This window comes from Oncorhynchus mykiss, chromosome 4 (assembly GCF_057628025.1).
Source record: "Oncorhynchus mykiss isolate SJ-2025 chromosome 4, ASM5762802v1, whole genome shotgun sequence".
Taxonomy (NCBI): Eukaryota; Metazoa; Chordata; class Actinopteri; order Salmoniformes; family Salmonidae; genus Oncorhynchus; species Oncorhynchus mykiss.
The window spans coordinates 25258351-25283299 of NC_143025.1; the positions used below are offsets into that span (position 1 = coordinate 25258351).

Genomic DNA, 24949 nt, shown 5'->3' on the forward strand with positions numbered 1-24949 from the left:
TTATTCTGAATAATATAATAAGTTTGACTTACTCCTAGGGTAAAATGTCCATACGCTGTCCAATTGTATTTTAAAGATTTTTATCAGCAAACACAAGACAACCAAAGGTAACACACAATATCTGAAACAGAAGGAACCTCTTTTTGGATGACATTTCTTTATTTTTATTAATAGCAATGATGACGGATGGATTCCTTAGAATTTGACATGAGAGACGATGAAGTGGTAGCGGGTTGAACTGCCAGAGTGGGATGACCATTGCACCTATCCGGTGTATGTGACAATAAAAAACATCATCATCATTACTGAGAGGGCTGTGTGCTAGGTCTGGAGTGGGCACAGGCTGGAGGGGAGGAGAGGGAGAGGAGGGGATGGCGAAGCTGGGCCTAGCCCTTGGAGGCGGTGTACTGGCGCAGCAGTGAGGAGATGGAGCTGGATTCAGTGACCTCCTCGGGCAGAGAGCCCTCCTGGTCCTTAATGGAAGGGTCTGCCCCAGCCTGTAGGAGCAGCTCCACTATGTCAGCAAACTCACACGCAGACGCTGCAGGACAGAGAGGGGGAGGGGAGGAAGGAGCAGAGTAACAGAGTAGGGTAAGAGAGAATGAGAGGGGGAGAGGAGAGAGAAGGGGGAGAGGAGAGAGAAGAAAGGGAGAGAGGAGAGGAGAGAGAAGGGGGAGAGGAGAGAAAAGGGGGAGAGGAGAGAGAAGGGGAGAGGAGAGAAAAGGGGGAGAGGAGAGAGAAGGGGGAGAGAGAAGGGGGAGGGGAGAGAGAAGCGGGAGAGGAGAGAGAAGGGGGAGAGGAGAGAGAAGGGGGAGAGAGAGAGGAAAGAGATATAATTGTGATGCACTTCAGAGGTAAAAGGATCCAGGTTTGACTACAGTTAACATGCCATGAAAGCAGCTATTTCCATATATCATTTTGGGCGGTATGACAAGAATATACACAAATCTGTATATCTAACATTACCCAAATCACCTTCAAAAGGCTTCAAGGTCACTGTAGACATGATGCACACAGCTACATCTGAACACAGCCTCTAAGCACAGCTCATTGGTGTTAATATTCCTTACGTTTTTAACCTGAGTGCAGGAGTCAATGAAAAGCTCATATGGAGGCCCATTGACATTGCCCTGAACTTGTGGTTGGCTTAAACACTGATTTTGTGCCGATTTGCAATTGGTTTCCCACTAAAAGGACTTGCAAGCTAGGCTAAGATATGAGGAGAGGGCTTGCAGTTTCTTAAACAAGTTAGCGAGTCACAGCGCTGATGCACCAGGATTCCACTGCGCTCTGAGTGTTTTCAATCACTCTCTCCCCTTAAAAGAGAGCTATCCTGCTCCTGTGTGATAGGCTGATGTCAGCGGGAATGGCTGATTGACAGCAGGCCCTTTTAAACCTCCAGCCCAGAGGTGGCTAAAGCGCCGCTCGTTCTTAGCAGGGAGAAAATAAGAGGCTTGGTTATGTCAGGTTCGAGAATTTTCTTCTCCTTCTACATTTTATTTTATTTTCCGGGCTGCGTGCGCCATACGGGGGCCCTGGGCTGTAAAAACCCTCATCCCCCCCGGGAGTCGTTGAGAAGGAGAACAATTTATAGTGTGCAGTAAACCCTCAATTAATCATTTGCCAGCCACTGTGGCCCAGTGTAAATAGAGGTGGAAATGAATTTTCATTCTCTGCTATTTGTCTCCTGGAGTTCATCGCTTATGTTTATTAGTCATTTTTTTATGCCCCATCCTCCTGTTCCTGCCTGGTTTGGTGGCAGTGGTCTACTGTATGCCAGCCACGTGACCAGTCCCTACACTGCAGCCGCCAAGCCCAGCCAAATGCCCACTCAGCCCAGGGCCAGATGGTGTCCCCCCCCCCCCCCCACATACACACACCAAGGGCTCAGAGGACATGGGGACCGCCCATGGGAGGGGGTCTTGAGAGTCCGAGGAGCACTGTTGATTTCCTTGGGGAGACCTGGTGATTATTACACACAGCCCCTCCATACGCACAGATACAGACAAACACACACACAAACACACACCCACACCCTCTAACACTGACATAGAGAGATGGCAAGAAGGAGGGATGAAAGAGACACTGACAGATGAAAGGCACCTGAGATAGCAACAGCAGTAAAAGAGGGAGAAGAGAGGAGGATGAGAAAGAGGGAGAAGAGAAGCAGAGGGGGACATACACAGGGCCAAGAGAGCAGATGGTTCATGGTTTCCCATCCATCCCCATACAACTGTTCACACTCATAAACAAATTCAATTTACATGACATGTACATACATACAAACACTCATACACAAACTTAGCCTAGAGACACATATTCATCCAGAATTCCAAATGAAAATCTGTGATATCCGGAAGATTACCATAATGCAGTGCTGTCTGGCCCTCGTCATCCTGTGAAAAGAGAGAGAAATGTTAAGAAACCTGAGAAGAGTTCCAGACAAACAGGTCTAACTTGTAGACCCATAACACAGTAAAGGGTATATAAAACAAGCTTAAATCATAGAGACAACCATTGCTCATAGAACAATGAAAGAACCGTAGCCTTGTCAGTTGTAAAGTTGTGGCTCGCAAACTTTGCAGTTGAGAAAACTGCTTTTTACCTTTCGACTAAATTAAAAACCCAATGATTTCCCCATAAAGATTATGTAAAAATATGAAATACTGATCTCAAACTGAGCGAACAATTAAACCTTTCAACTTGAGACTCTATAGCAGACTGAACCAGGGGAACCAATGGCATCAGCCCACTATCCACCCCTAAGCCCTAGCTGAGCCCTCTCTGAGCCCTCTGCCACAGGTTAACACACTGTGACCAACAGGCCAGGCAGACCTCAGTGCTCAAAAGGCTCAGAGCGAGGGAACAAAGCCTAGGCGTCTCTCGTCATTGACCTGGGGTGAGAACGTGCTAAACGCATTACCCACGGAGGCCGTCCCATCACACAATGATCTTGGTACAAAGGAGCAGTCTGCCCTGAGCACCGCCACCGTTTGGGACAAATTGAAGTGGTGTCTATGGTCTGTGACCGGAGCTGATATGAAGAAAAACAATATTTAGGATAGAGGTCAGCGGGGGTGTAAATCCTGTGGGCTGTGTGTGCAGGCAGCATGAGGCCGGGAGTGAAGAGGTCAGTTTGACAGTGTATGATACGCATCATCAAGGCGGACTCGTCTCCAGCGTGCCTTTTCACCCCCTAATGATGACAAACTGCAATATTGTTGTCACCAGCTAGCCGCTGTTCAGATGGAAACAACTAGAATACCTCCAGTCACTAAGCCAACTGGCTGCTTCTTTAGAATCAGAATCACCTTTACTCGCCAATAAATGTACATACCCTGAATTTGACTTAGACAATAGGCGCTGTCAGCAACAGACATTGTACAAACAGGGTCCCGTGTGGCTCAGTTGGCAGAGCATGGAACTTGCAACACCAGGGTTGTGGGTTCGATTCCCACGGGGGACCAGTACAGAGAAAAAAAGTATGAGTGGGAGAAGGGCCTTGGTCAGGGAGGTGACCAAGAACCCGATGGTCACTCTGACAGAGCTCCAGAGTTCCTCTGTGGAGGGGTATGTACATTTATTGACTCAAGTCGCTTTGGATAAGAGCGTCTGCTAAATGACTTACATGTTAGAATACAGACGTCAACCTACATTTACAATAATAGTGACTCCAAAATGACACAATACATTATTTACCAATACTTTCTATTGGGCACAAAATAATCTGAAACACAAATAGCAAATGCATCAAACAAGTTTGTAGAGTCACAAGCTTGATGTAATCATTGTATGCTAGAAATATGGGACCAAGTACTAAACTTTTATCCCAATAATCACTTCATCAACTGCTCAGGTGACGGGCGGTTTTCATCATGATTGACCTGAACTGTCTGCCAGAGCAGAATCTTTTAAATATTAGGGCAGGTGATGATCTTACCTGCACGCTTCCTTGTTGTGTTTTTGTGTTTTGTCCCTCATCAATCTACACACAATACCCCCTAACGACAAAGCAAAAACAGGAAAAAAGAAATATCACACCTACTCATTCCAGGGTTATTAATTTTCACTACGTTCTACATTGTAGAATAATAGTGGCCGTGCTTCTGCTCCAGTTTCAACTGTTCTGCCTGTGATTATTATTATTTGACCATGCTGGTCATTTCTGAACATTTGAACATCTTGGCCATGTTCTGTTACAATCTCCACCCGGCACAGCCAGAAGAGGACTGGCCACCCCACATAGCCTGGTTCCTCTCTAGGTTTCTTCCTAGGTTTTGGCCTTTCTAGGGAGTTTTTCCTAGCCACCGTGCTTCTACACCTGCATTGCTTGCTGTTTGGGGTTTTAGGCTGGGTTTCTGTACAGCACTTTGAGATATCAGCTGATGTACGAAGGGCTATATAAATAAATTAGATTTGATTTGATTTGTTTCTCATGGTCTGAGAGTCTTTAGGTGCCTTTGGCAAACTCAAAAGGAGTGGCTTCCATCTGACCACTCTACCATAAAGGCCTGATTGGTGGAGTGCTGCAGAGATGGTTGTCCTTCTGGAAGGTTCTCCCATCTCCACAGAGGAACTCTGGAGCTCTGTCAGAGTGACCATCGGGTTCTTGGTCACCCCCCTGACCAAGGCCCTTCTCCCCCGAGTGCTCAGTTTGGCCAGGCGGCCAGCTCTAGGGAGAGTCTTGGTGGTTCCAAACTTATTCCATTTATGAATGAGAGAGACATTTTTTTGGTAGATCTGTGCCTCGACACAATTCTGTCTCGGAGCTCTAAGGACAATTCCTTCGACTTCACGGCTTGGTTTTTGCTCTGACATGCACTGTCAACTGGACCTTTATATAGACAGGTGTGTGCCCTTCCAAATCATGTCCAATCAATTGAATTTACCACAGGTGGACTCCAATCAAGTTGTAGAAACATCTCAAGGACGATCAATGGAAACAGGATGCACCGGAGCTCAATTTCGAGTCTCATAGCAAAGGGTCTGAATCCTTATGTAAATAAGGTCCGTTTGTATTATTAACAAAATTAGAAAAAATGTCTAAACACATGTTTTCGTTTTATAATTGTGGGATATTGTGTGTAGACTGCTGAGGATTTGTAAAAATTGAATACATTTCAGAATAAGGCTGTAACGTAACAAAATGTGGAAAAAGTCAAGGGGTCTAAATACTTTCCGAATCAACTGTATGTACCCAGTATGTCCCTCAGGTCCTCTGGCACTGGCCTTTTAACTATCTAAAAGCCTAGGACCAAGAGGTATGGAGAGGCGCCTTTAGTTATTATGCCCCCAGCCTCTGGAATAGCCTATTTTTTCTTCTTCTGTGAAGCACATTGTTGCATTCCATGTCGGAAATGTGCTGTATGAATAAAGCTGGACTTGATTTGAACATCAGTAAATCCTCTTTTTCTTAGCCTTTGGCCCTAGCCTATTAACCAGTGAAGACAACCATTAGTGGAACCAACCCAGTGTCAGACAAAGACTGTCGAATCATCCCAGAGCATGAGGGGGAGGGAGATCACCTACGCTGCTTGATAAAGGCTCTCTCCAACGATCCCAGAGTGAGATCCTATTGTTTGCCCTGAGCAGCACCACTTCAGGGGCCTGCTGATTCCATTAGAGAGTTCAATTCCCCCAAGATGGATAGAATACTGATGCAAATGTCCTCAACCATAAATGGATCGGGAGAGACACAGTATTTTCCTGTGGTCTGCGTCTACGGTAATGTTGAGTATTCAGTACAATGTTAGTGTTAGGTTTAATCCCACTTGATGTGCAAAGTATAAATATCAAATACACACAAAAGTACAAATCCGGACAATAAAAGCATGTCAGTGGGCAGACGCGCTCACACACACACACACACACAATAGTTGGTCTATTGCCCTACGCGATAGAGGCAGAGTGGCAGATGTTTAGCGCAGAGGCAGCGAGTGGGACCTTGATGCACACAAATACATACAGGAATAATTAAACTGTAAGGGGTTTAGGTCTTAATCTGCTCCCTCCAACTAATCTGGTGTTAGTGCCGGACGGCTGGGACAGCACGGTGTGTGCAGGGACACTCCCAGGGTATGACAGGGAGGACACATGCAAAAGTTGCCTCATACAGTACTTAACTTGACGCAACACACACACACACAATTAACACAGATTAAAAGTGTATAAAATAAGTGGGCAACACATGAAGTAACTAACGCCAAACCAAACATGTAAACATAAGTTTGTATTCAAAATATATTAACTTAAAACAGACTAAAAGCATGTTTGTACATCGTAAAATTAAGAGGTTTCCCTTAAAAAAAGGCATATATTGTATGTAGCCTATGTGGCAGCAGAATCCAGAAGTAGGACCCTGCAGGTTGGTGCACTACTGAGACTGACTAAAGGGTCCATGTATGTTAGTGGAGGTGAGGGCCCTGCCCTTTACTAGGTTCTTTAAAGTGCTGCAGTGTGGAAGCTGGCTGGTCCTGTCTGTCTGGGAGCCAGAGGGGGGGGGGGGGGAGGTCCTCTCGCCTCTCCTCTCAGCATTTACTAATGCTCCAAGAGAGGCTTGATGGAATCAGGAGAAATTGGATTGTCTCCCATTTGCTTTTGGAAAAAGGAGGAGACTTCCTAGCTGGAGGTAGCATTTTTCTTTGTAGCTCTCCATCCCATTACAGAAGCACATCACAGCATAGCTCTTTTTTTAAATGTCACCAAAGTTTTCCTTGCGGTTTTTTAAGATTGAGAGTGGTATGCAACGTTATCTGCACAAGCGATTCAAACTATATATTTTTGTCCGGCTGCCTTTTTTTTAAATTTTATTTTACCTTTATTTAACTAGGCAAGTCAGTTAAGAACAAATTCTTATTTTCAATGACGGCCTAGGAACAGTGGGTTAACTGCCTGTTCAAGGGCAGAACGACAGATTTGTACCTTGTCAGCTCGGGGGTATGAACTTGCAACCTTCCGGTTACTAGTCCAACGCTCTAACCACTAGGCTACAGATTTAGGATCCTAATTTGATCAATATTTTGTTGCTGAGAATTTCCCTGCGCCGCAGGAAATGCGGATGAGCTTCATGATTTACATAAATTCACTGAAAACCTGCACTAACACACTGTTATAATAACAGTATTCCACTTTTCATATAGCCTCATGTTGACATGCTAATAGCCTAACCAACGATCAAGCAACATTATGGACTAAACATTAAAATCCTGTTGCTGTAGGATTATTTTACTGCGACAATATAGGTCAAATTTAAATCTTACATCTGTATGTTTGTGACTGAGTCTATCAATATATCCATCCCTGTTTCTCTATTTGTTTGTAGAAGCCAACACCCTTGGAGGGGAGTGGTGGAATTTGCCTTCCCAGTTGCATGGGAGGAAAGAGGCTGCAGACAGACAGAGAGAGAAATAACATTGATAGACATGAAGAGAGTAAAAGGGACCATAAAACAGAGAAAGAAACATGGAAAAAAGTGAGAGAGAAAGAGATAGAGGACGAAACGGTTACAGGACAAGGTCTTTCCAGTACACCACAGCAAAGTAGGTTTGTCTACGTGAGCCAGACATATTCCGTAGAGAAAAATGCTCTCTCAAATCCATTGCCATCTGTAGAACCTGCTGCAGCATGAGGCAACAAGCAGGGCTTGGGTTTGTGCTCTCCATGGCCAGCCATTAAAAGCTTTCTTGTTTTCATACCACAGCAATCCGGCAACTGCCCATGGCATATGGTAGGTGTGCTGAAAGCCATTGTGGGATTTTTATCCTTTAACACCATTCTCTATTCCAGCTACATCTTACTCTCTAACCGACGCCCCCATTCTCTCTCCCTCCCCCCCTCTCTACCTCCTGCACCTCTCTATCTCTCCCCCCCCCCCCCCCCTCTCTCTCTACCTCCTGCACCTCTCTATCTCTCTCGCTCCACTGTCCCTGACAGCCACATTAAACAAGTGGGAAAAATTGACAAGCAATTATGATTTATGATCAATGCATGCAGCTGCAGCTGACTTGTATAATGACAATGGCGCTGGAGAGAAGGGAGAGAGAAGGGAGAAAGGCTCGACGGTCTCCAGGGCTTGCAGTGGGACTTGTAAAGGGAGCATGGATAGAACCCTCCACCATTCATATGCAGATACCATTACGATGAGCAGGTGCCATTAATCAGAGTCTCAGAAAGACAGAGGAGAACAGGCTGATCCCGGGGTTATTCCAGGTCTCTGAAGACCTGCTGCTGGGTACTCTATGGTACTGCCTGCGGTCTCTATGTTACTGTGTTCCATTAAAGTAGATCACAGGACACACAGCGCACTGATGGGCTGAACAGATGTCTCCAGACCAAATACAGACACATCAACTGGAAAAATGCGTTAAAATTATTATCTGAATATCCGTGATTTTCTTGTAAAGAGACACCAGCTTTTGTTTATCTGGTTGTATGTGTGTGTGTGCATCTGTGACTCTGAGCGTGTGTGTGTGTGTGTGTGTGTGTGTGTGTGTGTGTGTGTGTGTGTGTGTGTGTGTGTGAGGGAGCTGGATATCCAGAGGTAAAGGGATCAGAAGACAGTGGCACCCCTAATTGAATCTGTGCAGTGAGTGTTAACCTTGCCATTCAGCGTGTGAGCACTGCCATGCTGGTGCAAATTAGCGCTTCCCCAAAGTGTCCTTGAGGTGCCCGGGCTGCCCCTCGCCTGCCTCCGGGCTCCACAGCAGGTCACCCTGTGTGCCAATAAACCACCTCACAGGCTCTCTAAAGCACACTGTAATATTTTATACAATTCCTGGAGAAGAGGAACCAGGGAGCTCAGGGGCCAAGACCACTCCAAGAGGTCTGATGCTCTTAACGTCCCAATCAACTGAAACCGTTCGGAAATGGATTCTTCCAACAATGTCTGCTAGGAACGATTGGGTTTCTGAAACCAAGACCTGTCTGTGTTTTGGTATTCAGATTGAGGTTGATTAAAACCAGTCTGGGGTTGATTTTTAAAGGAACACAACAACAGTGTGCACCCTGCAAGAACGCAGCCAAACATGTATGTTTACCATGCTTTATTTAGTGTCAGAGGATCGAGAGATTATATTTTTCTCCACAGGTTCTCTGTCATTTTGGAGGATGGGAAAGGAAAACTCTCCCTTCTTTTCCTCCTCGTGTATACTGTACTTCTCTTCCTCCCCCAGCACCGCTCTTCCACTTTCTCGTCTCTCCCCCCTCTCTCTTTCTCCCTCCGCCCCTCCCCCCTCCTCTCTCTCCCCCTCTCTCTGTCCCTCCCCCCTCCTCTCTCTCCTCCTTCTCTCTCTCCCTCCCCCCTCCTCCTCTCCCACCGCTCTTCCACTTTCTCGTCTCTCCCTCTGTCCCTCCCCCCTCCTCTCCCACCGCTCTTCCACTTTCTCGTCTCTCCCTCCCCCCCTCTGTCCCTCCCCCTCTCTCTCCCCCCTCCTCTCCCACCACTCTTCCACTTTCTCGTCTCTCCCTCCCCCTCCTCTCCCACGCTCTTCCACTTTCTCGTCTCTCCCTCCGTCCCTCCCCCTCTCCCACCTCCTCTCCCACCGCTCTTGCTTGCTCCCGAGGGACTCGGCAGAATCCATTAGCATGGGGGAAGAGTGGCAGGGAATTAACATTGGTGTGCTCCAAGTCGAGTGGATCATCAATGATGTTTAAAAAGAAATATATAAAATAAATAAATACATAAGAGTGTAATATGAAAATCAATGGCCAGGCAGCAGGCATTTGGGAGAGAGGCCCATAAAGTGGGGTTGACTACTAACTGGACCCTGAAGAGGAAAACAGTCACTTTGTTTTCTCGCTCTCCATCAGTAAGCAGCTGAGGACAGCTTTAATGCTCAGCGCAATTTATGTGGATTAAATAAATTGTTGAGTGTACAAATTGTGAGAAGCCAATAAGAAAGGTAGTTACAACACTAACTGCAAAGAGGGACTTTTCTTCTTACCTGCAGCAGGAATATGAGTCACGTAGCTACTTCTTTACACGGTGCGTCATATAATAAATCTACATCTGTGCATTATCCTATTGGGACTTTTAAAAATGGTTGTGTCGGCCGTTTTACTTTCATTTAAACATGTGCCATATAACCTCTGCTAGCATGTATAAATGTCAAATGTACTGTATGAGTGGTGTAATTTCACTCTGTGTGTGGCTGAGCAGAGACGCTCTGTAGAAGGGTTGCTAATGCAGAAGTCCTATTAGAAATAACATTGTAATACCCTATCAAAAGTAAACGGTTGCTTATTAAAACTCCTATGATTCCCTTCTGTCAAACTGAGTTTCTGTAGACCCCTCCTCTTTTATTAAAAAAAGCACACGCACAAAAACATGTGCTTCCACAAAACAGGGCAATTACCTTTCGCCAAGGTAAAGAAAACATATCCACCCCCAGCCACTAAAAAAGGCCTGAGTGAGTACTGAGCAGTGGCTTGGGAGCGGGTGCAGATTGGAAACGCTGGGGCGATTCATTACAGTTTGTCAATGGCCCTATTAAAAGAGAGGAAGCAGGGCTGGCTTTCTGAAATATCTGTTTTAATGTGTGCACTGAGCCGTGGGTGTGTGACCTGTGTGCTGTAGCTGGGCAGTGCAGACGAGATTTATTCCTGCCTATGCGGGAACACTGCCATTCTCACACAGCAGGCAACGGGCCACCCTTCCCTCCCCCCACACACACACCGTTAAACTTATGACGAATTCCGTTAGATATTTGTTATGACTCCGATGACTGAGCCGTTTGTTATGGGAGGCCGTGCTGGGAAGGGGGAGGGATACAAACCTGTAATAATGCTCCTGCCGTAGAATTTCAATCAGCTGCTGTTGTTCCTGTGTGTGTGTGTGTGTGTGTGTGTGTGTGTGTGTGTGTGTGTGTGTGTGTGTGTGTTTACTAGTTTAATAACCAAGGCAGTTGACACTGAGGTGGAGGACAGAGATGAGAATGTGCAGTACACACTGGCCTGTATTGCTCTGATAAAACAGACCCTGGCTTTGGACAGACCAGGAACATAGCTCCGATCTCACGTCGATACTCTACAGTTCAGCCAAACACAGCTAAGGGTACAAAGCTGTGACATTTCTAATCACAACACAACACATCAAATCCACACAGAATGGCATTGCCACTAACAAGGACGATGCACCAAACATTTAATAAGCCAAATAGTAAAACACAGTTGACTTACTGGGAGAGAAGAGTTGTTCACAATAAGACACTAGGAGAATGTCAATATTGCCATTATACAGTACTTAAAGCCACTGCCTGAGGCTTCTGTACAAGACATAATCCCTTGTCTTAGAGCCTTGAATTAAACTGGATTAAGTCTGTACTGTAAAGAGACCCCTGACATCAGGAACCTACGAAGGATAGCTATACACAGTCCCTTCAGAAAGTTTTCACTGCATTTGACTTTTCCACATGTCGTTATGTTACAGTTAGAATTTCAAATGGATTCAACTCAGACTTTGTGTCACCGGCCTACATGTAATACCCCATTATGTCAAAGTGGAATTAAGTTTAAAAATAATTTTAAAAAAGTTGAAATGTCTTGAGTCAATAAGTATTCAACTCCTTTGTTATAAAAAGCCTAAATAATTTCAGGAGTAAAAATGTGCTTAACAAAGTCACATAATAAGTTGCATAGACTCGCTCTGTGTGCAATAATAGCGTTTAGCATTTTTGAATGACTACCTCATCTCTGTACCCCAGACATACAATTATCTGTGAGGTCCCTCGAACACTGAATTTCAAACACAGATTCAACCACAAAGATCAGGGAGGTTTTCCAACGCCTCGCAAAGAAGTCCACCTATTGGTAGACGGGTAAAAATAAAAAGACACTAAATATCCCTTTGAGCATGGCGGTTATTAATGAATTAGACTTTGGATGGTGTATCAATAAACCTAGCCACTAAAGATACAGGTGTCCTTCCTAACTCCATTGCCAGAGAGGAAGGAAACCACTCAGGCATTTCACCATGAAAGCCAACGGTGACTTTAAAATAGTTACAGAGTTTAATGGTTGTGGTAGGAGAAAACTGAGGATGGATCAACAACATTGAAGTTACTCCACTATACTAACCTAATTGACAGAGTAAAAGAAGGAAGCCTGTACAGAAAATAAATATTTCAAAACATACATCCTGTTTGCAAGAAGGCACTAAAGTAAAACTGCATAAAATGTGGCAAAGATATAAACTTTATGTCCTGAATACAAAGTGTTTGGGGCAAATCCAATACAACACATTACTGAGTACCACTCTCCATATTTTTAAGCATGGTGGTGGCTGCATCATGTTATGGGTATGCTTGTCATCGGCAAGGACTAGGGAGTTTTTTAGGATAAAAAGAAAAGGAATAGAGCTAAGCACAGACAAAATTCTAGAGGAAAACCTGGTTCAGTCTGCTTTCCAACAGACAAGGGAGGCAAATTCACCTGTCAGCAGGACAATAACTTAAAACACAATGCCAAATATACACTGAGTGTACAAAACATTAGAAACACCTTCCTAATATTGAGTTGCTCCCCCTTTTGCTCTCAGAAGAGCCCCAATTTGTCGGGGCATGGACTCTACAAGGTGTCAAAAGAATTCTACAGGGATGCTGTCCCATGTTGACTCCAATGCTTCCCATAGTTGTGTCAGGTTGGCTGGATGTCTTGATACACATGGGAAACGGTGTTGCAGTTCAGTGTTGCAGTTCTTGACACAGTCAAACCGGTGCGCCTGGAACCTACTATCATACGCTGATCAAAGGCACTTAAATCTTTCGTCACAACCCATATCTCAATTGCCTTTAACACGACTCCTCCCCTTCAGCTACACTGATTGAAGTGGATTTAACAAGTGACATCAATAAGGGATCATAGCTTTCCTGGTCAGTCTACGTTATGGGAAGAATAGGTGTCAAATGTTTCGTACACCTGCTTACCAAAACATCATTAAATGTTCCTTAGTGGCCCATTCACAGTTTTGACTTAAATTGTCTTGAAAATCTATGGAGAGACTTGAAAATTGCTGTCTTGCAAAGATCAACAACCAACTTGACAGCGCTTGAAGATTATTAAAAATAATAATGTGCAAATGTTGTACAATCCAGATGTGCAAAACTATTAGAGACTTACCCAGAGAGACTCACAGCTCCAAATCGCTGCCAAAGATTATTCTTACATGTATTAGGTCAGGGGTGTGAATGAGAGATGCATTTCATTTTCAATACATTTGCTAAAACTGTCATTATGGGGTAGTGTGTGTAAATTGGTGCTAAAAAAATATTTCAGCCATTTTTAATTTAGGCGAAATATGGAATAGGTCAAGGGGTGTAAATACACACAACAGCTATAGCATAACATGTCTGTGTTATGGTCTGAGAAGGTTTTTCTTGTCTTCACACAACTCAACAAACTGCCATGGTCCCCATTTAAACAATCACCCACATAGACACTGAACACCCAGGCCATGGGGACACTTAAGCACTTAATTTTAATTAATTCATTAATTTCTCCTCACATCAATATCAAATCAATGTGCTTATTTTGTAAGAGGTCGTTCATAAAAAAATATATATACTTATGGTATCACAAATCACACACACACACGGCCCTTGTTGTCGACGTTCACGCTAACCTGCCACTCAGCAGTCAATACAAAATCAAATAGTGAGTTGTAGTAGAGTAGTCTAATGTGAATGTCTATATTTCACAGTAACAACTACCTAAACTAGTTCCATAGTCTCTCCCAGGCAGTTGCAGTCAACAGTGGAGAAACCCCCCCTCTAAGAGACATGACACCAACATTGAGTCGCCCCGCCGTTCCTCGGTCCCCTCTGCCCTGTGATGCCTGTCTGTCTGTCCCACATAATGCGTGGCCATGAACTAGTTGTAGTCCAGCCAGATATTTATTACTATTGATCTACCTGGTCCCAGCCAGAGACTTCTGTTCTCTCGGCTCGAGGCTTTGACCTCAATTAAGTTATGAATTTCAATCTGATAGACTGCAAGCGTTTTAGCCCGGCGTGGCCGAGAGTGGATTAATTAGAATCAGCGGTGCTGGGAGTCACCCTCTGCGCCTCATGGATCATGTTGTTTTAATAAAAAAGTAAAGAGCCACACACACAGGCATATAGTGACAGGGACAGCCACTGTCACAAAGCACATGCCGAGGACAGGACAAGAGATTCTGTCTGGAGATTTTTTAACAAACACAAACTGAATTTACTCCCTGCCAATAACAAGTGCAGCTTCGTCCACTTCATCGCACTGTGCTCTTCCTCCTGCCTCTTCTCCACCTCCCTCTACCTTTTTGGCCCTTTCTCTTCAAACTCTTTCTTTCTGTGATTGTATTTTGCTTCACCTGCACCTTCGCACCCTTTCTCTGAGATTACATCTGCCCCAATTCCGAACCTCCCACATTGTTTACATGTTTCCGCTCTGCAATCAGCCAAACCTAAGTCTTAAATTGTGTTTTTGTTGCTACCTGCAAATCCCATCACAGCCCATTCCCCAGCCGGGCCAGCCCAGATTGCTGCTTGTTTGTTTGACACAAATTCCCAACAAGGAGGCCAGGATGTCTGAGCTTTCACCAATGAAAAGTCCTCTCAGGGTCTTATTTACTGTGCACTTAGCGGTGGGTGTAATTGTGGATTATTGGGTCTGGACTCTGGACACACACAGTGTCCATGGGGAGGGAGAGGAGACAGAGGGAGGCAGGGACTGGGAAGTGTGAGAAGCCCGAGGCAGGGTCATGACCTCAGGGTGGTAGGGGTTGCATAGGTCACAGCCAGGGGGGGATGCAGGTGAAACTGGTGCTCTTGTCTGGACAAAGGCCTTGGTCACAGTCTTATGGAGGAAACACTGACTCAATAACACACACACACACACACACACACACACACACACACACACACACACACACACACGGCTGTGAATGTAATTGAAATAAAAATTCCTTTGTAAATGGATTAAGCCGTGCCCCATATAATATCCGAATAATAATCATCATGTTTATCTCTCCTCACATAAATGCAATTTTGAGGATATGTTCCTTTATTACAATGCTATGCACTGTCAGCTCACATGAAATAACTGAGTGACGCTTCTGACTACAAACATGGACCTACTTCACACAAAGCTCCAGTTTTGCCATCCGACCCAGTTTCTGGGGTTAATTTGATAAAGAGCAGTAGAGAAGCAGTGAAATGGTGGTTATGGGCCAGTGTCTGGCATGCCATTCTGCAGATGACAGGTGGCATATCGTTGATCTGGGTATTCATGGCCAGAGCTACCTATTGTAGTCCATTCTGATCCTGGATTAGAATCAAACAGCCCATAATGCAGGTTACCAGGTTCGGACATCCACTGAAACAATCAGTTGATTAATTTCCAACAATTTTCACTGAGCAAATAATATATCTATTTTTTTCCATCAACAAATTAAATATAAATCATTTTTATCTTTATTTACCGGCAGTTGGCAGAGGTCACGGCAGATTACCGGGACATCAAATACACAACAAACCCAAAACCCCTCCTCAACACAGACAAAAGAACTGTGAGGTAAAATGGAGAGTTCACACATTCATGTGACCATTTACAATTTCCATTTTGTAGCCCTTTCCACTCATCTCGTAAACTGTATGAAAATGGCAGATTTGGGCACTGATAAACCCCTTAATGGGAATGCAGTGGCTGTACAGTAACATGCTATATATGCCGTTAGGCCTCAGGCTCTGAGCTTCACAGTGCTGCATTGGTTTTGACTACCAGCCGTTCTGAACTCCAGCACCGCACGCGACAGGAAGTTGCCTGAGTGACAATCCGTTTTTTGTTGTCTATGTAAGTGAGGGAAATGCTGTAAACTAAGAGGACTTTATGTATTTTGAAGGATGAGACGTTGAGGATTATAATAAAAAACCTTGTTGATGTCATACAAGCAAGCCAAACACAAAAGTCCAAATGTGCACTTTACATTTCCATAATCATTAAACTCATGTCATATACAGTGTCAACGTTTATGATCACTATGTTTGATGTACAGTTACAAGATGACATGGCATCATACCTTGGGTTATTCTGAACAGAATGAGCTTGTTTGTCTACTGTAGAGAAAGTGCAGTGCAGCAGAACACCTGAATGCACCTATGACTCCTTTCAATGTGTACCAAAAACCAACAATCTATTTCAGGGGTTGGAATCGGTTCAGGGAACAGAACCAAAAAACGTGACATTTTTCTTCTTCAGAGAACGGAAACAAAAGTGATCTATACTGTTCCAGAACATAACCATTGTTTTAAAAGTCCAACAACAAAACGCAACATAGCGCCTATACCAAGCCCTCTGTCACTCAGCAACTTTTTCCAGTGTCTGCCTGCAAGCTGAAAATCTTTGCCTGTGCAGGCTACCTCCACCGCCCCCCCTAGGATACTTGATTGGGAGAGATATTTTCGATGAACTTTTTTCAATGCTAGTTAAGGATACTATAGGCCTAGTTATCACGTTTCATGTTGGATTCATTAAGTACAAAGACGTGTTTTTAATTGTGGTGCCTCTGTGCACACACAAGCTTGTTAGCTAGCTCAAACGTGTTAGCTAGCTAGCTCAAAGGACATTCAAAGTTCCTCCATAGAATCATGCATGTCATAACATGATGCCCATGCTTCAAGCCTCTCTCCCCACCGACACAATTTCAGTTGCATCTTGCACCATGGGCTACACTTATCTGTCCATCACGCATGTAAACAACTAGCTTGCCTGCCCTAGCCATACTGACTGATAAAGTCATTCAAATGAGCTAAAGGTTAAAAAAAAAAAAGTTGATTTTACAGGTAAAAAAAAAAGGAACAATATCAACCGGTAATTTTTGGGGGTTCGAACTGGTTCAGAAATGTATTTTGCTGGTCGGAACAGTGGAACGAAACAAAAAAAACGAAACGATTGGGAAATTATTTTGGTTACAACCCCTGATCCGGTTTACCTAAATTGCATTTTGAAAGCTTAACACTGTAATATCGTATTTTATAACCTAGCAAGTCATGTTGGCAATAGAACAAGCTTCCAAATGATTCCCACCTGACCCCGAATGTGATTTATAATGGACTGTTTTTCGATTGCGTAATGAACAACAGTAATTGTGTGAAGGCGGGGATACAGGGTTGTGTTCCAAACAAAACAATTATAAGTGTCCTTGCTCTAGTTCCTCAACGACACATCTAGGATAGCTAAAAAAAAAAGCACCTTATAGTTGAATATTTCTTTGAGTCATAAAAGTGGATTGAAATTTGTGCACACTTTGGAGTGGTGTGTGGCCACTTGGAGAGACCAGTTAGACCTCTCAATAAAACCTTAGTACTTTTTGGGGGGGTTTTATGTTGCACCTACAATACATTATCCAGGAATATTGTTATCATGTTACTGAATGTATCCAGAGTATTTTCAGATGTTGTATCCAGTCGTGTCAGGTGAACTGTTGTGTCCTCACCTTTGGTCTAATAATTTTGCATAGACATTTTAGACATTCAGCCAACAGTCTTCATCAGAGCGACTTAAGCCATGTTCACTTTGGCAGTTTGAAATGACTCAAATCCAATTTTTGGCACATCCGATTTGAATCTGTTCTTTTTCCTATAGTATGAACAGACACATTCCACACACTCCAAGCCACGCTGATTGATTTGCCCTCAGGTGGTTTTTGGACTATTAATTGGGCATATCTTGTTGCTTAGTCACTTTAACCATATCAACATGCACATACTACCTCAATCAACCTGACTAACCGGTGTCTGTATGTAGCCTCGCTACTGTTATTTCTCACTGTTGTTTTATTTCTTTACTTACCCATTGTTCACCTAACACCTTTTTTGCACTGTTGGTTAGAGCCTGTAAGTAAGCATTTCACTGTAAGGTCTACACCTGCTTGTATTCGGCGCACACGACAAATAAACTTTGATTTGATAGATACTCTGTTGACAGTTTGACAATAACATGTGGTAGCTAACTATCTTGTTAATAGTTTACAAACAAATTAGCGAATGTGCTAGAAAGCCAAATAGCTACCAAGCTAGCTAGGTAGTTGACTGCTGTGGCTAGCCCAAAAAAGAATGTATTTTTAAAGTTGCGTCATCTTATCCTTGAGGTGTTAAAAGTGTTCTTACACTATGATTTTGAACATTCAATTCAACTGGGAAATATCCATGGCAGGTATTGTTGTCACCTCAGCTTGCTACATAACTTCTGAGTGATAGGAAGCACGAGCACCACCAATCAGCCTACACCACTGTGCGAACACCCATCCTTACTATGACAACTAGCGTAGCCATGTCAGCAAATGACTGCTGTCTGAACACACCAATCCAATTTGGTCACTTGTAACTTGCTGTTTGGACAGTCAGTATTAGAAAACAAAACTGAGCATTAAAACCTGCAGTGTGAACAAGGCTTCACAGGAGCAATTATGGTTAAGCTTGTTCATGGGCATATTTCAGTTACTGGCCCAATGCTCTAACCGCTAGGCTACCTACTGCCCATTTTCCAATACTGTTAAAACCGTTCCCTTTCAATTGTTACCATTGTTATGCATATGCTTTTCCTATTTTATCTGTAAAAAAAAACATTTCAATTGAACTCTATCCTTGTACAGTAGGCCAATTCCCCTGAGTCTAAAAGGTTTAAAAGCATAGCATCTAAGGCATTTAGTCTAGTTCAGCATGGCCAGAAAGTGACTGAAAACAGCAAACTAATATAATCTAATGAGAAGTAGCAGGCTTCACATCTCTATCAATTCCCAGTTCTGTGGGGTTTACTGTTCCATGATTTAGCTAGCCGTATTTCCTTTCGGACACCCATGCCCTCCCTCAGGCAGCTGACTGGGTACCGCAAAACATAGGCAGAGAAGGAGATGGGCCGTAGGGGTTTCCGATGACTCGAGGGACTGCCGAGTGACCTCTCACACTAGGCCTTAACGAGAACTGTCTGCCATTCAACTGCAGTTACTGGTACCTACACGCAGAAATAGTACATGCATGTGCATAGCTATGTTGTACACACTCTCCTGGAGCAAGTATCTGAAATTAATCTGAGATGCCAGAGATGTACAGGGATTAGATTTGACCACCTTCAACCACTTATTACAATTGTATTTTTTGCTGTTACTGTAACTACTGCTACGGTTCATAAATGTAGGCTAAATACAGTACATGGGCTCTTTAGAGAGAGGCTTCACTTCTCTGTAATTACAATGCAGAATTTAACATGCCTCCAAATAAGTAGTCATTGTTTCTTGTTAAACCATAACCGTAGTCACCGCTAGGCAGACCAAGATGATGATTATAAGCAGGCGCTCTGGTTTTTCATCCACACCAAAAAGGTTCAGGGCCACAAAAAGAAAGTCATTTGCAAGTGTTCTGATTATATGGGTTGTATAATGCAAACAATTTACCTGATTACTCCCAATTGATTTGTTTTACTGTGGGGTGGTAAAGCCCCTGGCTCCACAACTGTATGCACAACAGCATTCATTTCCCGATGCATCACTCAGCCAGCTTAAGACAAAGCCAAAGCTCCCTGCCTGCCTCTAAACCGGAATGGTGTTCAGGGTTTTTCTCCGCAGCCAGGTCACTAAGCAAAGTATACCTGCTTACTGTGTTGGATAAACCCAATGGGATTTGTCGATATCACAAAACGAATTAAAGTAGACCTGCTCAGAGGGATCGAGGGATAGGAAGTGTGTCACTGGGCCTATAGCCTACTCTCATCAGCCACAGGTACTGAGCCTCCACAGATACAGAGGATTGGCTATGTGGTGTGTTAGTGATGTAGCCTGAAGGTGTGTTTAGGATGTGTGCTTGGCTGTTGAAGGCTAGTGAGTGACAGAGAATTCTGTGTCATGCGCCTTTTAACACAATTGTGAATCTCACAGAAATCTTTAAATCCCCTAAAATATCTGTCCCTGTGACATCTGCGTCGAGTGCCACTTGACCCCTAACCCCAGTTTTTTTGGTGTGTGTGCAGGGCTCAACATTAACGCGTGTCCTCTTCTCCGGGACAAGTATTAAAAAAATAGTAGGACAAGAAGAATATAGATTTAAGTTGTCTGAACGGACAAGATGAAATAAAAAAATAATAATTCACAATATCATACAAATACTCTGATCAGAATTTGATCAGAGACCAACATTGGAATAATATTCAAATCTATTTTTTGTTTAAATCAATAAAAAAGCCTACATGTCAAAGTGTAGGTGATATGCAAATTGGCTACAGCCTCATGTCCAAACTGATGCTGACATGAGGGAGGTGCCAGAAAAAGTAGCCAAACTTGGAGACTTTTAATTAGTTACATAAATATAGGCTGAAAGTCATGTTTGACAAATATAATGAAGGATCATTAACGTCTAAAGGCTTGATTCTGTCAACACACTCGAGGCACGTTCAGAACAAACGGTCACAACATCGGAGAGTGAAGGACAGTGCCTTGCATATCACCCACCTTGAATCTGAGTGGAGGCGGTCAGCATTTTGAAACGACTTAACCACAAACCTAATTGTTTAAAACCTGGACGTTTTATGTCTTACCTTGCTTCAAAGTAGCCTTGCCAAACTCCGACTTCAGAAATGTTGAGGGAATTATTTTATAAAAACACCTAATGCTATTGAAACTAGCATTTTTTCAAATCAACTTTACTTTACTTTCAAACCAACAGCCAAAGGCACAATCCTAGTCATGATTAACTCATGCCGGTTGATGCATCTCCCCTCTAACAGATATTTTAATCTGTCATATAAAACACACGTGCAATTATTTGGTTGTAATTGTAATGTTGCAATATTTTATAGGCTACCAAGGGTGGCCAACCATCCTCCAGGACAGGCTTGAATATGCAAAGAAGCCAATGGGCAGAATGTTGCCTACATTTTTGTCTGATTCTCTATGGTAAAGAAGATGGTAATGCATTTTATTTTGTAAAGTGATTCCTTGCATCATATAATGAAGTTAAAAAAAATGGGGGGAGGGGGTGACTTGAACTTTTGGAAAAGTACAAATAAAATATATACATAGAAAAACTGTCCTACTTGGACTGTGGCTAAAAAAGTGAATGTCAAGCCCTGGTGTGTGTGTGTGTGTGCGTGTGTGTGCGAGAGAGAGAGAGACTCACCTGGCTGTTGATATCAGCGCTGTTCTGCAGTAACACAGACACCAGGTATTTGTGTCCTCTGTCACAGGCCCAGTGGAGCAAATTCCTGCCCTGAAACACATAAAAGGTGTGTCTCATTACTCCTGCATAAACAGATTCTACCATCTACCATACATGATCAGGTACTTCAAGGTACAACAGGTATTGTTTCCCATCACTACAGTAGCAGCTAATGAGTTGGAGTCAAGATACTGAATCAAATATGTGAATCTTTTTTTTAGGTAAAATTCTCAAAGTAAATGTCAGTACTTGTTTACACACCGAAACACTATCTATTGTAAATCAGATCTCGTGATCAACAATACTTCTTCCCACGAGGTAAACAAAAATCTGGCGCTACCGGTAGGTACTTAGTAAGGTTGCCTAGTCTAGTGAGTGGACTACAGCTGTTATGGATAGTGACAGTGTGTGTGCGGCTGACCACACACATATGCAAATGCAGTGAGGGGACCTGCTGGAGTGTTCAGTAACATGGATGGAGGCCCCAACCTCTCTTCACCTCTAATAGAACCATCTATTCTCTTCTGTTATGCACAAGTTAACTTCCCAATAGACTTCTCCCCTTCAGAAACAATTAATTATGCAGTACAATTTATAACTCAAGAGCCTTCAGATCCCAACTATATAACGAGGTGGTGACAGGATGAGCTTTGCCCCGTCTCCTTGCCAACAGGAGGGGTGTGTATGTGTGTAAAGGGTTGGGTCAGGGCTCATCCAGGAGCTCAGGGACAAATTTCAGAGGGCCGGCATAGTCCTTAAGAATTGATAGATGGGATGCTGCGGACAAAACGAGAGCACCCCTTTGATCAGTCATCACACCCTGTCCCCCCCCCCCCTCCTCTCCTTAGCTCCAATCACCTCATTCTGATACAACCGCCACATTTTTCAAGTTGGCCAATTAGATCAAGCAAACTCCCTAAGTCCTATTCTATTGCTCAAATTCTATTGATCACCACGGCTGCGTGTTAAAATAGATATTTATGAGAGAGGCCGCAGCCTGAATACTGCTGTACTTTCTCTCGGGTTTTGATGTGGCCCTTTGATCGTTTGTCACATTTCCATCACTACGTCGTCTCTGCCCTTTTCTTCTAATACGTGAATTCCACTCTGGAACGTTCTGTATATACTCTCAAGAGAACTATGTTTTGTGAACTAGTGAAGTTCACTATAACCTCTCTACTGAATTGGTCTTCTCAGACTAAGACAGTGCACTCATAAATACACCATTGGGATGTCTGGTTGGATAAAAAACAACATTTTCACGAGGAAAGATAATACTTTGAAATAACCATTCGTCGTAAGGAGGAACATAACTTCACAGTAGCCCTCTCGTTTGTCTGAGAGAACAACAAAAGAAGGAAACGCCACTGGAAATCATCCATCAGGAAGCAGCGCTGGCGGCACTTTCTGTCATAGAAGGTTAAGCTACCTCCCTGTCAGAGTGTTGTGGGGGATTAGCCAATGACAGGCTCTTTGACTCGCACCCACGGTAACACACAACAGACGCGTCTGAAAGGGGCTGAAAGGGCGCTCTCCTCAGCCGCTGCCTGCTCCTCAGTCTCAGTGGGAGGGGACCTGTCAGCTCAATTGGCTCTAATTGAATGGGGTGGGACTTTGTTCCAGAAAGGGATAGAGAGAGAGAGAGAAAAGAGGAGTTCCTTGGGTGGTATTACAACATGAAATCCCTCCCTCCATTGTTGGGGTACATGGTGGTTAGTGGTGGTTGTGTGGTCTCTCAGTGGCATGTGGGGACCTGTGTGAACACTTCACCCATAGAGCGTCTACTGGGGCAGACGCTCGTACACTATACAACTGCACAGCAGGAATAGGCAAATACACAAAATCTCATGATTATTCAGAGAGTGAAGGAGACAACTTCATGAGGGCTGAGGGGGATTCAATTGGTGAACTCTGACTAGACTGTATTCATACTCTCCAGTATATTAGTCACAGTATTGTCTAGAATCAGTGCCCTGTCTTCAGCTCTGGGTAGTGTAAAAGAGATAGGGTATAGTGTCTGAGTGCAGTATAACAGCCCTCTCCAAACAGACCTCCCAACTGACTAAGAATAGTGGGAAGCAGCCAGAGTACTGTAAAACACCAGTCGGTTCCTGTGTGTGTGAAATGAACACACACATACACACCCATAAAACAACGTTTGTCAAGCTTCTGCATGGGCCATGACTCACAGCATGTGTGATTGATCCCATGCTCATGGTTGGTGTGTGTGGATGATGTATACCTGCAGTGTGGCCCCCAGGCCTCCGTCTCCCCAGCAGTAATGAGGCAGCCTCAGTGAGTCATAAAGACTTAGGCGGGCGGCTGGACACCCTGATCTATTCTCCCCCATCATTAGGATTATTTCCCCATTCGCCCCACGCCTGCACTGTACATTACAGCTAATGCCTTTGGCCTCTGAAGGGGAGTCAAGGAACCAGCCACCCCAGGGGTCAGAGGCCACCACCCAGCTCATATCACCCTGAATTAAAGTGCCAATATCCCCAACTGGTGAAAACATCAAACAGAACATTCTGCTGAAGAACAGTCTGAGTCACTAATACTGAGGGCTTTGGTTATCAGTGGAAACAAGAGTAATTTATACAGTCTCTAGATTACTAGCGGGACATTCAATTGTAGGCACATTCCAATTAGTGGGATAGTCACCACTGCAAGTAGCGAACACAGGCTCCTTGGTAGATCAAAACCTGAATGATTTAAATAGCTAAATATGAATCTATACTTCAAAGAACAGTCAGTCAGTGGCTGTTACTGCTGACTCCAGAATGTAGTTTACCCTTTCAAACTGACCAAACTGACAAATCAAATGTATTTATATAACCCTTCGTACATCAGCTGATGTAAGTGAGCTATACCTCCATTTCACTCATCCACACTCACCAAATCCTCCAAAAACATCTGCAAAGAGAGAATATGGTGGGATATGTTCATCTATTTAAATCAGACACGGCTGTCTGTCTCTCCATGAATGGATACCAGAGACATTCCCTTCCTATCTCTCTCAGCTGGTGGCCTATCTGAGATGGACCCATAGAGATGGATAGAGGACTCTAGTGCCAATAAGCTAGTTTTAGCATGGGCAGCTATTTTGAAGTAGTCAACTGGGTGGGACTTCCTATGGTTGAAGGAAGGATCACATGATTCCATCTGGGTCATCAGGAGAGATCAGCCAATTCATTGAGAGGAGAGGAAACATTCCATAACCGCAGGTGACAGTCAATCGCCAACCTTGACTTTATACCTGTTCAAACAACACACTCCAGGTGGCAGTGTGCACCCTTTCAGTTTGTTAACCAACTCATAGAAGTAGTAGAAGAAAATGTACTACTTCAAAATGGAGATGGCCTCAATGGCGCTGCCCGTGCACTCACAGACAACATTTATCTAAGTCTATGGATGGACCACATCAGGGGCTGTGGATGGAACTTCACTACTGCCCTCTGCTGGTCAGACCGGAGACCTGCAGTCCACTGGTCAACAACGCTGGAGTGACCACACACAGACCTCCACCTGGCTACTCATACACCAACTGGATCCTTATTTGAAGAATTGCTGTGATGAGAGGGACTAAGCCATTTGCCCTCTGTGTTAAACAAATAAAGCAGATGAATAGATTTGAGGTCAAAGTGAAAAACATCTAATGATCTTAACGCCTTAAGCTTCTCCCTTAGATCGGAGATATATTAGAGTGAAGAGTTCCCATGGACTAATAGTCAATTTGAGGCCAAACACAATGGAGTTACGGGGGAATATTG

The 24949-nt window shown here is 43.8% G+C and overlaps 1 protein-coding gene across 1 annotated transcript in view; it reads right to left on the reverse strand.

The window, feature by feature from the left end:
- Positions 1–140: 140 nt before the first annotated feature.
- The window catches only part of LOC110521577 (acyl-CoA-binding domain-containing protein 6), a 33626-nt gene continuing 8817 nt past the window's right edge, over positions 141–24949 (reverse strand). The window contains exons 6-8 of the mRNA XM_021599216.3: positions 21138–21227; positions 2366–2396; positions 141–541 (exon numbers count right to left, since the gene is read on the reverse strand). Coding sequence (XP_021454891.1) covers positions 387–541; positions 2366–2396; positions 21138–21227 — 276 coding nt within the window. The 3' untranslated portion in view covers positions 141–386. The remainder of the gene's footprint in view (positions 542–2365; positions 2397–21137; positions 21228–24949) is intronic.